General features: G+C 30.7%; 2 protein-coding genes across 2 annotated transcripts in view; both read left to right on the top strand.

Moving 5' to 3' along the window:
• The window catches only part of LOC113401653 (neuronal calcium sensor 2), a 31069-nt gene extending 16192 nt beyond the window's left edge, over nt 1-14877 (top strand). Inside the window, exons 2-5 of the mRNA XM_026641649.2 lie at nt 9600-9718; nt 9826-9969; nt 10239-10367; nt 10450-14877. Of these exons, the coding sequence (XP_026497434.1) occupies nt 9608-9718; nt 9826-9969; nt 10239-10367; nt 10450-10626 (561 nt within the window). The 5' untranslated portion in view covers nt 9600-9607 and the 3' untranslated portion in view covers nt 10627-14877. The remainder of the gene's footprint in view (nt 1-9599; nt 9719-9825; nt 9970-10238; nt 10368-10449) is intronic.
• LOC113401643 (neurocalcin homolog) overlaps nt 1-16133 on the top strand; it is an 82415-nt gene that overhangs the window by 59455 nt on the left and 6827 nt on the right. Inside the window, exons 2-4 of the mRNA XM_064220436.1 lie at nt 15173-15328; nt 15419-15537; nt 15890-16078. Coding sequence (XP_064076506.1) covers nt 15259-15328; nt 15419-15537; nt 15890-16078 — 378 coding nt within the window. The 5' untranslated portion in view covers nt 15173-15258. The remainder of the gene's footprint in view (nt 1-15172; nt 15329-15418; nt 15538-15889; nt 16079-16133) is intronic.

Genomic DNA, 16133 nt, shown 5'->3' on the forward strand with positions numbered 1-16133 from the left:
GAAAAATATTATGATTATATCTTAGTGACTATTATCTACAGTACATGAAGAGACCTTCATTATAATTAAAACATTAATACATTTGGTTTAAGCCCTATTTCTAACCATTAACTGTTCGAAGTGAACATTTTAGCAATATAGTGTCGGTGACAGGAACGTATATGATTATAACATATTAGCTATTCTCCATTGTAAAATTCTTCAATCTTACATTACACCGTATAAAAAATATAAAAAAAAATCTTTAACTTGAGTTTATTCAAATCAGTTAACTGAATCAAAGTAACTTCTTTTCGTCCTCGGACAAAAGTATTTGTACAAGTCGTACTTTTTAAGTTACAGTTAGTTAGTGTCTGAAATATAACTTTTGTCAGAAGTTAGGTTTCATCGAAGCCATAGTAATAGATTTTTTACACAAACTACATATAAAAAGTATGTAAAAGCAAAACTAACGGCACAGGACTTCGTAATATAATCACTGCAGAGATCACATTTATGGTGACGTTTATTTCCCGTTTAAGAATATTAAATTCCTAATAGTTAAATTTTTTCCTTCGCCAATGCTTTAAAACTTAGATAAAATCTTTATTTAAACTGGGAATGCATGGAAAATGCAGCATAAACATTTTACTACTTTAGATTTAAAATATATTGGCACATGAATAATAAGTTGAAATTTTGAACCGAGAATTAGATGCGGACGACCGAGTTTACAACTGTGCCAAATTTTAACGTCAAGATTTGGAGAAAAATGAATGTGTTCAAACAGATATATAACAAAGTCTATTCATGAGGGCTCTTTTTTACCCTTTTTGGCACAGAATTCTAAAATACAAAGCGTTTTGCAGTATTGACGTATAGTAATTTTGAGTGAGGGCGTTGAATAAATTACGACAGCGTTGAAGCAGTCGACTCGTTTTTATTTTCAAATACGTGAAACATTTACAGGAAATTTTATTTCATGTAACTAAGTTTATTTAAAAAAATGGAAGAAATAAAAACCAAGCAAGCTCTGAGAGTTATAGGAAGCTTTCATATTGTATTACCATAATACTGTCAAGAGATTTTGGAGAGCTTTGTTAACGAACTGAATAATTACTCTAATGATCGCCGGCACTTCGAGCAAACGGATGGAACAGGTTCAAACAAAAAGTAACAACAGTATTAGGAAATAAAATACATTTAATCCAGTGTTTTAATGTGAAATAAAATACATCTGCAGAATATCTCGTATACTCATTAAGTAGTTTGTATTTTAGCTTCCAAATTACATATAGGTAAAAGAAACAGAAAGGCGCTCTGCTTAAACTAAAAATGTCGCGACATCATGCTCAAATGCCCGTTAATTGCGTCATAATAACAGATATTCATGAAGCTGTAGAGCCAACTGAAGCAGACGTGACTAGCATTATTAAGTATGACCGACCTCTAACTTAAAATGGTAGCCGTCAACGTACATATGTACGTGTATCAACTGCCAATACAGAAGGTCTATTGCATAATAATATGAAATAGAAATTAAACTGAAAAAAGTGAAAGCATTAACTACAGCTCAATTGTTTTATAGCGATTCAAGGTGAAATAAAGGGGAATGATATTTGATGAGATTGCTTGCCTGCGGTTACTTTACTACTTCAGTCAAGTTTTTTTATTATGAGGTTTATTCGAATATTTTAACATTTTAGAACATACAGAAGGAAATTAATCCATCCTTAATATGAACAGTTTGATAATGTTTTATTTGTTATGGAAATGTGGTTGATTAACATTATGCGAGATATAAATTAAGTTGAAATGTGTTGGGAAACGTTGGAAAGCGTCTTTTCTCAAAATATTCAATGCAAATGTTTGATTTAATATGCAGTGGCACGTTTTCCTTCGCTGACGTATCGCCTATTCGATTTTAATAGTAGTCGTGCCCTCCGATTTCTCGTTAAACTATTTCGGTGAATCGCAACTCAACGTTTGAATATTATATATATAAATCACCTTAGCTATTGATCCTATGGCGTCAAAAATAACGTCTGAAAATAAACCATTCACGCTTCATTTGTTTTGTGATGTATTTAATATGCGTACGTGTTGCCATGTCTACGTCTTTGAAAAAAACTTGTGCAATAAATAAAAAATGCTTGGAATTGTTTTTAGACTTAAGTATATTTTATTATAATAGGAACCATAGATATTTCATGTGTTTTTTTTAATAATATAAATCTCGTGATCCGCTGTGTAGGAAACATCGTGAGGAAATCAAAGTATATTGGTTGATATCCAGGAATGTCTAAAATATGAATAGAATAATATACCTACCATAAGAATTAAGCTCCGAAAAACGTCTTTAAAAAAGAGTGAATTAAAGAGTAAAGAGTAATAAAATGGTTTTAATAAAAAAAACCGAACTAAATAATTTCTCGCATATACTTTAACTATGAACTGACAAATAAAATTTAAATATTAACAATACCTAATCAGATATTTTTGTAGTCATTGTTTAGGTTGTAGCAATTTTTCTGTTCAGTCTGCTTGCTTTTGACTAAAATCGACATTAACAATACATTTTCCAAATTGAAAGATAAGGCTCTGGTATATCAATCGGCGAAGCTATCAAAGAACATGTATACAAAACGATATAGGCTTGAACTGATTACTTCCTCCTTATTAAAGTCGGCAAAAAATAACCTTATCTACTTGCCGATGTTGTTAATAGCAATCCCATATTTTTTTCATAAATTAAAGCTTGTTCTCGCTTTCGAAACATATAATTTAAATATTTATTATAGATCAATTCACTCACGAAGATGCGCCCCTCCACGGTGAATTATTGTCGACGTTCTTTAGTATGAGTGAGATACGCTAACAAGATGGCTTAGTGTGCCTGACAACAGTAAAGAAAACGGAAGAATACAAATAGATTATATTCGTTATGTATATTTAATTAAAATAATATTTAATTTAATGTGGAGCGGCGCGCCTTCCTGAGAGAATAGATCTATAATAATCTCTTTGAAATAAGTGTCTTGTATTAAAGACATTATGTAATTTGGTAACGTCGTAATTAAATTGTATTTATATGAAAAATAAATGTGTAATGGAAGCTTTTTATGATTTGTTTATGAGTATATTACGCTAATGTAACCAAAATAGACGTGTTCAAATCCGGGGAAAGACTGTAAACCGTTTCAAGTGTCTGACTTGTGTTATACATTTCATCGCGTGCTCTTCACTGAAGGTAATCATCGTAAGTAAATCTTATTTATTCACCAGCTCAAGGCTTCCGCATAAAGTTCTTAAAACGACAGATCAGTCTAGAATAGTGACATCTGTGAAATTAACATTTGTATTATGATTTATGAGAACATTAATTTCATGACAAATTTGCTAACATTTTCAAGCTTACTTTCGTTTATAACCTGTGGCATTTAGGGTAAAAGTGCAACGTTATAAAAGGTGTCGTGATGTTGCTATTTTCGCACCTTTGCCGGTAGTCGGATGTAAATTTATCGAATTTCCTTTCATACTGCTTCAAGTTGTAATTATTTAAAAAATGGTTTTAAATATTACACTAACTTTTTGTATTTTCTTAATATTTTTTTATGTAAAATATGGAAGCATCGAAATAAAATTGAATATATTGTGTAATTAAATATTTCGTTTTTTATTTATTTTTATTTACGTTAGTTTTCGCAATTGCTGGTTGGAAACATTGGTTTTACTCAAAGTGCTTTTGAGAGACAATCTATTACTTACTCTTTGTGGCAAATATTGGCACAAAGTAACATTCCAAGATCAAATATACGTATACTCGGTGCACATTCTAATGACACGAAATGCAAATAATATTACTGCTTACATTTATTTAATACGACATGTTATGTATGATATTTATTTCGGATTAAGTCCTTCGGCACTTGTATACAATAAAATTTTTGAATGTAGGTATATACTAGTATGATTGATACGCGTAGGAATATCGGCTACCAGAAAAATCTGTAGCTTTTTGTTTAAATATCATTGTAATTTTGCCTTATACAATTCTTAGGAAATAAAATAAAGAAGAAGGAATAGAATAAAAAGAAGAATTGAGTAAAGAATAGAGAACATTTTCTGGCCGTGTTTTGTTCTAATTTATGGTAATGTTTTTACCTATTAGAATTTATTGTTTGTAAAATTAAACATAGGAATTATTTACGTAAAATTAAATTATTCCTATCCGTTCATTAATATGTTAAGTAAAAGCCGTTCTAAATGACGCGAAATTAATTGACATAAAAAACGGACGAGCGCTTCACAATAGCTTGTATCCGGAGTCGTGAGGAGAAATATACCGTCAAATGTTGCTTAACGTCATGTTAAATTCATATCAAAGTTGTAAAAATATTTTGTGCATTAACCTCAAGGGCTCTTTGAAAGAAAATCATTATCTGACTAAACACCTGTGAAACAACATTTATAGATAAGGTCGTTAGAATTTCATACTCGCAATTTTCAAGTTCAATTTATTGTCAAAGTTTATATTAACATTAGTACGTACTTATTATTATTAAGTATTTATTTACTGCATAGACAACCACCGATACGACTAGGGAACCATCAAGAAATAAGCCTACAAGCCCGGCGTTGCAGATTTCCATGGCCGAGGATAGTCACTTTTCATCAAGTGACTATTGAAACCATATGGGCTTACATTACATTAACAGCCTATAAATTTCCCACTGCTGGGCTAAGGCCACTCCATTCCAATTCTGGGAGCCTGGGAAGAAGTTCTCTTTTCATATTATTAATTGTTTGGCTTAATGAATAGCTGTAACATGTGTAACATAGCCAAAGATGTGGATTCAAGTCCGGGCGAGCGTGATTGAACTATTATGTACTTACTTTTGTAATATATGATTCATCTTAGGCTCGGCGTTGAAGAAAATATTCGCGAGGAAACCAGCACTTGTCGAAAAAAAAATTTACACATGTGAATCCTTTAGCTTCCTACTACTACTTTTTATATTCAGAGTGATAAAGAAATAAATGAAACTGTTCCTACTTATCTGACAACGAAATATAATGTTGATATTGAAACGAAAATTCATATCAGTCTCCACATATTATATATACGTACATTTTTATGTTCATGCAATCTACATGCCCTTCCGTGCTTGAATAATGTTACGTGTCAGATCGCTAAAAGCTTACATTGTTAAATATTAATCCTACCTATACAACTACATATTTTATTTTATGAAAATGTTATGGAGAAAATACAAGTATATTGCATAATTATATACCTACAAATGCAGTTTGACTTGTACGTCTTAGCCCAGCGTTTAGTCTAACTACTACTTTGGTACCTACTAAAATAAAAATTGATTAAGGGGGCATATATCTATTCTATGTAGATTTACTATGGGGTGGGATTGATCTTATTAGCAAAAATATCTAATAGTAAAAATAAGGGATTCATTTAAATTGAAATATTTCGCAAAAATGAACATACAATAACTTAAATAAAAACAATATATTGTATTGTTTTTTATCAGGTAATCAATATATTTTAATGAAAATTATTTTTTAAAGAAAATTCTTGATCATTACATAGTAAAAAGTACAAAGACTGGCCCTATGTATGCTAGATCTTTAAAATTACACAACGGATTTTAATGCGGTTTTTTTAATTAAAGATTTATTCATGAGGAAGGTTTATGTGTATAAACCTTCATCATTTATGAATATTCATATATGTACATATAATATATATTTTCTTCTTGATTGATTTTAGTATTATACATAATGCATTTTTTTTTAAATAACTATAATAAAATATATATATATTTTTTAATTTAATTTTGTGATATTTTAAAACTTTGTGTTATATTGAAATGTTTAATTGTATTTTCTGTTATAATGTTATTAGTTATGTCAATGTTATTGATTATTTTGTAATTTTTATTGAATTTATTATTATTGTTTTTTAATTTAAATATTGATACACTACAATTATTATATTTTGCATGATGTGATAGCCTATAATTAAAAGGACATTTAAGTTATTGTTAATAGTTTTATAATGAAATGAATGTAACAATGTTTTCTTTTGTTGGTTATCCAAATAAAATATATAAAAAATATAAATATAAATAATGCATGCACAATATAGTAGAGAAATACTGATAATTTTAAAGGTTTCTAAAGTGATGTAAATAAACAAATTTTTTGAGGTTACATTGCAAACGCTGTCCGAACCTTACGAGATAGATCAAAATAATGTACATCTTATTACATGTATGTATTGTACATCTTAAAAAGGTCAAAAATGTCCCTAATGGTATATGGTCTATCTCTTCGGGATAACCCACAATAACCAGTTTTTTTCCTTTATTTTTTACGATAAATAATGGCTTATTTTCGAAGCGATTTTAAGCAATACAGCATTAATTGTTATCCTATTAAGTATTAAATACATTGTAATTTAATATAGATCAATATGGCCCTTTACAGCATTTAATTTAAATGAATATTTTCGAAGATATTACAGATTTAAAACGCAGGGACATATTGTATTGTCTAATGACTGAAAAACTGTGAAAGTTGTAAGACATTCTGTAGTATATTTAGTATCAGAATTGCACCCGTGCGAATCCGGGTGCAATGCCGGGGCGGGTCGCTAGTACATTATAAAATGAGTATTTACTTTTTATAATTGTTTGTTATCTTAAAAGTTACAAAAAATGTTAACCCTTAATCGTTAATATTTAATATAAAAATTAAGTTGATTCGCGTTGAAATTCAACCCCTTCACTTACCCATTTAATAAGACATCTTTTTTGTCACCAACGGATCATCGAATGATAACTTTTCATACAATACAATCTGCGTTTGAAATGAAATTTCCTCCCAATCACGGTTCCTTATCTGCAACACACTAATAATGGCCTCTTGCATAAAACTGTCGTAAGCTCATAAAATAACGTTAGCAATCTATTAGTTGTTTTATGGTCCGTGAGCTGTCTTATACGTACAAATACTACAATAATGTAACAGAAATGCAGTTTGACAGCAAAATTCTTTATACATTATTAGTAGTGTTTAGTATATTGTAAATAAAAGTAACAGCCGCAAATGTTCCACTGGGCAAAACCTCCTCTACCACTGCGAAGGTTTTCGAACGAATTCCACCTGTTCCAATGCGAATTAATGGATAGACATGTAAGGTTTCCTAACAATGTTTTCACACACACGCACACACACACACGCACACACATTAAGCACAGGGAAATTCAGTAGTGCTTTAAGTATGAACCCGCAATCATCGTTTGAGTTCTACGCGTTTTACCCACTGGGCCATCTCGACTCATATTGTAAATAGTTGTGTTGAAAATGATGTGAAATAATGTATTTGCTTCGTTTGCTCACTTGTCCTTGGATATATGAACTCGTTTAACTCCTATTTGCTGCCAAGACACAATAGGGAGACTTTGATGGGTTGTCTTGTGGCTTTTATCACTTATAAAAGAAAGAGTAATCAAATATCCATAGCTTGTGACAATTTATCGCCATAGATCACTCTTTAGTATCAGGTATCTGATATAAGGCAGGCGCCTTCTATAATACTAGTTAAAAGCCCCAATGATACCTACAATTTCCTTTATAATTCAGTTTCATATTTTAGCTTTACGATTTATCATTATCGAAATATGTATTAGAAGCACGCCTGCGGTACCTGTGACGAGCGCCACGAGGGTGCGCGCTTCGCTTATCTTTATCGTCGTTAAGTCCGTGACATTTCCACGCCCTATGCTTTTGTAGGATTCATATCAATGCCTTTTATTAAAATCGTCGCTGTATAGGCCAATAAATCCGACGAGTAAATAACTGAAAAGTTTATATTACTTTTATAATCTTTCTAAGAAGTTTAAATGAAGAATGAACTGTGTAAGTTACTACACACATGTATTATTTAATGGAGGAGATTTTTTTACTTATATTTTATTATTATTCTCTGCTAGATGGAGCTGAAAATCAATACATACATCAACTTCTATACCGATAAACGGATCGCCATGAGTGTTGGTAAATATACACAGGCGTCACAGCGATGCCTGGTTTTACCAGTATCATATAAAAAAAACTATGTTTGCACCTAGCCTTTATTTTTAAATGGTTTTTATTGTACTATCTGTAAACGCATTAACGGCTAACCACGTGAGAAATTATAATAGAACTCGGCTTGTTAATAACTTATAAAATAGGTCGGGTCGCCATATTGTATTGTATCGAAGTTTAGTCTATCACCCGGGAAATGTAACAATTCCCAGGAGATAATTTAAACTTTGAACCATTGGAAAATTATAGAATTAACAATTCACGCGCAGTTCATTCTCAATATTGCTCAAACGTTAAATTTAAATAATATTATAATATCAAACATTACATAAAAAATTAGCAAAAACGATGTCGCATAAACGAAATACTTCAAATACCTGCGTATTTTTGATTGCTTTTCAAAAGGCCTTTTGTACGATATTCGATTCGGTGGTGTTCGTAAATAAAGATTGATTGCATGACGGGACCGTTAAAAATAAATTAAAAATAGTTTTTATGTGTGCGTAATATAAATACGTTTTCCTGTAATTTTAAATCTATGAAATAAAGTAAAAAGCCGTAGTGCCGCCATCATGTTTTTTTTCTTATGGTCTATATATATATATATATAGGTAGGCAGACGAACAAATAAGCACCTGATGATAAGTGGTCACCACCGCCTATAGACATCGGTGCTTAAGAAATATTAACCATTTCTTACATTGCCAATGCGCCACCAACCTTAGGGAGTAAGATGTTATGTCCTTTGCCTTTAATTACACTCACTCACCTTTCAAACTGCAACTGTTTGGCGGAAGAATATCTGATGAGTGAGTGGTACCTTCCCAAACAGTCTTGTACAATGTGCTGTCACCGGTTTTCGTTTATTTATTCTATCTGCATAGGATTTTCGGCGACAATTACCGCATTAGTACAAAGCAATTAAATAATAATACAAATACGTGAACTTAGAAAATAGTCTTGTGGTATTTGTTAATGAACTAAAATTGTAAAAGAATGCCACAGTAAAATTAGTTGATATAATCACCCAAAAAATGCTGCCACTAGTCGATAGGTTAGTGCATAGAAAAGTTAATTATTAACTGTGTGTTTGTATAATAACACGTCTACACGAATTATTTCTAAAATTAAATACTACGTTCGTACATGAAATATCATAAACAAGAAGTTTTAAAAATATTTTGTTCCTACTGTTTTGTCTGTTACTGACTACTGTTTTCTCGTTAAGTTCCTGATTGAGATGTATAGTATCAGACCACACTCGAAGCTATTTATGCCAGTCCAGAAAAACATAATACGTTCCTAGATCTATAGAGACTAACTTCATGACTGACGTCTTTGTTTATTCTACTTATATTAACTTTCTATAAGAAGTGTTGCTTTAAATCAGTAACAATAAGATTTACTCGATAATAGTGTTCAACTTTGTTGATGATTTCTGTTATATAAATTCAAATCGAGAAGATATTTGTTCAATTTGAGTATAATGTATTAATATTTTGTTCTAGAAATCAAGATGGGTTGCTTCGTGAGCAAAGATAAACTCACTAAAGAGGATATGGACTTCCTCAAGACCCACACGTCGTACGACGAGACTACCATCAAGGAATGGTATAAAGGATTCAAGGTAAGTAAGAGCGACGGCGCCAGCTGTACGTTCATGCAAGCGTACTGATAGGTCGTTTATTTTGAATTCAAATGGTGCTTTAATGTTTGAATATTGTGCGTTCACAGCAAGATTGTCCTAACGGAAGGCTGACCCCGGCTAAATTTGTCGACATGTATAAGATGTTTTTCCCATCTGGTAACGCTGTCGAATTCTGTGATCACGTATTCCGAACATTCGACATGGACAAGAACGGATATATAGATTTTAAGGTAACAAACAAGCGACTAAAACCAAGATAATCTATCGCGCGAATTATGCGAATGTTTACTTTTTGCTGTGTTTATAATTCTGTTCGTGCATGCAGTTGCGAATTGTATAAATAAATATTGATGTTGCGATGTTACGACATTACCATTTTAATTAAAATTGTTATTTCTATGAGTTATCTGATTTATGTAATATGTACAAAACAGTCGACCGTCCTCGTTTATTGGTTACTGGGATGTTGCTGTGTATCGAGAATTAATGTTTGTTTTAGGAATTCCTACAAGCGATCCACGTGACCTCCAGTGGAACTCCCGAGGAGAAGCTGAAATGGGCTTTCCGTATGTACGATGTTGATGGAAACGGGGTGATTGATATTCAGGAGATGACAAAAATCGTTCAAGTAAGGCAGAAGATATTATTATAATGTTATTAATCGAAATAATTTTAGTTTTTTTTTTTACTATGTATTTAACTTATTACAGGCTATTTACGATATGTTGGGAGCTTGTTCAAGTAACAGGCCAGCTGATTCGGCTGAAGAGCGCGCAAAGAATATCTTCGCGAAGATGGATGAGAACAACGACGGTCAGCTCACCCAGGAGGAGTTCCTCAAGGGTTGTCTCCAAGACGAGGAGCTTTCCAAAATGCTTGCACCTTAAGGCGTTACTTCTTATCAATTCATAACCATTCTCTCCCTTGTATACCTCAATATGAACCGACGGCGTTATTTTTTTATATTTTACCACTTTAATTTTTAATAGTTGAAAGACTCTTTAAGATTTTGATATTTAACATGATTGATGGATACCCTTACATTTAATTCATCAGATTCGTTTCGTCTCCTCCGGTGCGAACTGCACCATAGTAAAGATTTGATCTAAATATAAAACGCTGACAAGCACGTCTATAATGTCGCTAGTCGTATTAAACTGAAATGTATTATAGCCCGCGATACGTTTGATCTGCGGCTATTGCATTCGATCAACCTAAATCTCAATTCTAAAACCAGCACGATCCGATCTTGTTTATCAAAAGCCGATAGTATTGTTTGCGTCAATATAGACACGCCCAACTTTGATGTATACATTTAAATTCACACAATGAGGATGATCTGTGAAATCGTTATTTTAAATTTTTCTTTTAATGTCGCCGTTGGACGTCCCCCTAATATAAAGTATTATGTCCGAACCGTACACTTATTAGGCAATCGTTCTCAAACTATCCTCTCATTGAACTTTAAATTTATCAATGGTTAATTAATGTGCTGCACAAGTATAAACAAATGTCAATCTTACATTATTAAGGCAACAATTAGTATAGTGGTGATCGAACAGAGAAGATCAGATTGATAGATTCAACCGCAGAACCTAACGCATACCGAACACGCATCGATACACACAATCTGATCGCTTCTGTGGAAGTTAAGTCGAATTATATGTAAGTTTTATTATACGCATATTAATAAGTATTTATCGATCTAATGTCGAACATTGGTGTCACATATTTCAAATCTGGTGTTATATCTCCTTATTCACATAGACAGGGAACGTCATCTTATCCACTCAGTTTAAAACTGACATTCTAGTATTAGCTGTCCTCGATGGTTTTTGACTATTTCATTCTGACATCGTTCGACTTGAGCTTAAACATATAGACTTCTAGGTAAAGGTTTCAGTCGCTCTTTAATTTTATATTCTTCGATATTACATTCCTCTACTGTGCCTTCTAGTTCCTGATACAATAGGTTTTTACTCTCTTCTCTTGTTTTTGTTTCGACTTTTTGCTTCGTTCCAAGCGATATCAGCTATGTTTAATTGTTTCGGATAAAAATAACGCCAAATTCATGCACAAGTCTCCTTCCAAATTGTAGTTAAGGAACAAAATTTCTAGTGTATCCTAGTCCCCATATCTTTTAGATTGTATATTTATTAGACGGTAGACTAATTAAAATTTATGAAAAAGCTGTAATTATTTTTTAAATATGCCATATTGTTTGATGGGGTCGCGAATTATGGTTTTGTTGTATTTAAATGGTTATTAGTTTTCAGTGCACGATTATTGGAATATAATAAGGATAACTATGATATCTTTCCGCACAATTAAAAAACATAATAATAAATATCGACTAAAATACATGTAATAGGGAAATATTGTATTAAACAGGTTTGGGTGCTAGTAAAATATTAGATAAATCGTAATTTTGTAATAAATATATAAAATGTTTAAAAAGTTTGTAGACATTTTTAATATTTGAATATAACATGATTTTGATCAATATTGTCCGATATGTATAATGTATGCACTGAAAACTAAAAAGAAAATGTTTTTCTTGCCTAAGATTACATTCCATGAGTTTTGTTGACGTAAGTTTTTATCCTTTTCTTTTTGTATATCGGTTTCATCTATAATTCATAAACTCATATTTTAAACAAACTAATCTTTGTAAATCTTAATGTCGTTAATGTAAATGAAAACCATATTAACGATGCATTAATTCGGTATTTAAATGATATTAAAATAAATGTAACTTAAAAATTGAAACGGACAATTAATATTTTTAGGAGTAAATTAAATTTAAAACTAGTACTATTTTCAAATTAAAAACTTTAAAAATATATTCTTTGGATGATAATAAATACACTATAAAATCAGCATCGCGACCCAAGCTCCCGTATTACGTTTTATTTCTCTGTTCATTATAATAAATATATAATATTAATAAATAAAAAAAAAAAAGGTTTTACTAGATTTCTCTATTAAAAGCTAATGCACAATTCTATTTCAATTTAGAACACAAATAACTTTTGTGTCTATACTTATAATCTTGGCTCAAATGTTTATTCCTAATATGCTTATAAGGTTATCTAATTGTTTTATGTCTGCAATACTTTGTTCCTCAGATTTGAATAAATTAGAACTGGAATTAAATCATTTTTTTAATGATAGCATGAAGTAGTAAATAACTACATTTAATTGTTCGTAGATCTGCCTATGAATTTTAACTTCGAAATTGGTTCAAATATAAGATATTGCAGTTCATATAGTTTATCATTTTGGCTCTTTGGACTACGACAAATACATATTCTACTATGCCCTTGTGTTCTGAGAATTTAGCAGTACTGTATTTGACCTTGAATTATATTGTAATAAATTCAGTTTTACAGAGTAATTGAGTTGATATTTTAGATTTCTTTTGTTTTTATTTTTTAGAAAAACCTTGATCTAAAACTATTAATAAGAATTAATTTAAAAATAATTAAACATATTATTGCAATATTTGTTCAGTATACGACGCTCTTATGAAGTCAAATTTTAGTCAAATTAATTTGTTTTGTATTTTTTAAATCTAAGCAAATATTATTTAGTCATAATTTATTTTTGTCAAATATTGTGCTGCTTAAATTAATGTATATCATACGTTTGTTTTGTAAAATGATCTTGTTAAAGTTTATATGCCAAATAAATTGTAATTATGTAAACTCCTTTGTTAATTTTCAATTGTATACTCTGTGGTCTTTGTCATTATAGAATAATTAGTTAAGAATAATTGCGTAATTTTTAGTTTTTGGGTGAAGCAGCTCTTTCTGGAGTTATGTTTAAGTTGTTTTGCACACAATGGCAGTAGGTTAAATTATATATTTTTATTTGTTTTAGGATTAAGTTAATGTTAAGAATCATGTTTTTTTTTTGTTGTAGGTATTTATATTCAACTGAAATGTTATTATTTTTTTAAAACGGAACAATATTTGTAAGATATATTTATTGTTTAATTGTAATTTATCTGTTCCTCGTGTATTCTGTTGTAAGTAAATTTATAATTTTATTTCTAAAATGTCACTAAAAATTGTACCAGAAAAGTACATTCCTTATTGTTTTGTCTATCGGGTTGTAAATTGCTCGAGATGTTATTACTTTATTTAATTTAAAACAAATCAACTCTTCACTTCCTTCGCGGACGCATTTCACTTTATCGACCTATTATCCTCGTAGTTCGTGTTATAGATTAATTAATTATATAACATTTAAGATATGTACTTACGTAGTTGCATTCGATAATAGTCTTAGTATTTTCTATTATTCAAATATCAATTTTGTCGAGTACTGTGCCGCTGGCACGTAGCGCAATGTAATTCAGTAATTTATTGTATAATTTGCATGCTCATAATATGATTTAATAGTATTCATGCGACACATTTGTAAAAAAACGTGCAGTTTATCAAACTACACGCGATGCTTGCTGTCACCTTAAAATAACATTTCCTTATAATTGATAACAATTCGGTAATAGCTTCTACTCGATGTAACGAATTGTTATTTTATCGTTTCTATAATCGATTTAAAATATATTTTTTTAAATATTCTGTAAATATTACTATGTTAGTATCATATCGTATTCAATAAACCAAATCAATTATGAATATAAATATGTTATTAGGTGACAGCTAAGATTGTATAAAATCAAGTAGGACTGTTTTTTTTATAAGTAATTCTATGAAAATTAAGTAACGTTAACAATGAGCAAGTGTACATTATTACGCATTTATATTTTGTACTCAAGCATGAAACTATTGCATATGCGTTTAGTAAAGATATTATATAGTCTTGACAAAAACTTAGGCGCTCAGTATTCTTATTTATGATATATCTCGCAAGTCTGAGTAAGATTTTTTAAACATTTATTGTGCATGTCACGTGCACTCATTTACAAACGTATCAATTTTGCAGTGTATCTTACAAAAGCAACCTTGTCGTACCAGCGTCATTAGAATAATAGATAGGCACTTATATAGATGGAAAATAACCACTGTCCCTATGAATTCTATGTTGTATTTCTAAGAATACATATTTTAATGATTCACGTTTTGCCTATTCATGTATAATATACAAATTACAAAAAAAAACCTTCTTAATTTGTCTCGTTATTTTGTAAATTCACCCATTAGTATCATCGTTAATTTAATTTTCCATACGCGAAGAAGAGGTAACGTCATTTCCTTAACTGTTGGTGTCTGTGTTACTGTTTTGAGTTGCTTGAGTGATATATATCATTTCATCTGAGTCTGGTGGACGTTGTAGCGTCAGACTAAATATAAATTGTAATTGATCAAGAATACCGTTTTTGATTTTATTATTGTCATTTGATGTCTACTTGAATGGTTTATTGTTTATTTAAATATTTTTTTACATGATTTATTCGTATTTTAGGGAACAACAATTGACTAACTAAGAGATAGAACGGCTGTGTAAATTATTGAGACTTCTTCAATCTAAGTGGTAAATATAAAAGAAAAATGGGTAAACAAAACAGCAAACTTAAACCTGAAGTCTTAGAGGATCTGAAGCAAAACACTGAATTTTCAGGTATTCATTTATTCATAATCAACGGTCGACATAAATTAAATTATAATACAAATAAAACTAATTATAATATTATTATTTATGTGATTGAAGATGCCGAGATACAAGAATGGTATAAAGGATTTTTAAAGGATTGTCCAAGTGGACATTTATCAGTAGAGGAGTTTAAAAAAATATATGGGAATTTTTTCCCATATGGGGATGCTAGTAAGGTATGATCATCAAACAAAAAAAAAACATTGTTCCTAAAATGTAGCAGGAAGTACCGCCTAAGCGGAAGTGGTTATTTCGATCCCGATCCGGTCCCATAGCTAAGTTCTAACGGAACAGTCTATTATCGTAACTTAAACACAAATTAAACACTTCATTTCACATCAAGGGATCTATAGCTATAATACCTTAATCATCTATAAGCTATTTTACATACTAAACTTTAAACGCTTTTATTATGAATTTGCTGAAGAGACAAAATAAAAGAAGATCCGATTTTAAAGGCAAAGATTTAATGATAATACTACTTGTACCGGAATAAAGAATTGGTATTTGACTTTTTTTTTTGTACAGTTTGCAGAACACGTGTTTCGGACATTTGATGCTAATGGCGATGGTACTATAGATTTCCGGGAGTTTCTTTGCGCTCTCAGCGTCACATCTCGCGGTAAACTCGAACAGAAATTGAAATGGGCCTTCTCAATGTACGACCTCGATGGAAACGGGTACATTTCGCGACAAGAGATGCTGGAAATTGTTACCGTAAGATCACATATATATATTTATATTTTTTTTCTTCTACTTATTAGGTAATATG

The sequence above is a fragment of the Vanessa tameamea genome, chromosome Z, assembly GCF_037043105.1.
Source record: "Vanessa tameamea isolate UH-Manoa-2023 chromosome Z, ilVanTame1 primary haplotype, whole genome shotgun sequence".
Lineage (NCBI taxonomy): Eukaryota > Metazoa > Arthropoda > Insecta > Lepidoptera > Nymphalidae > Vanessa > Vanessa tameamea.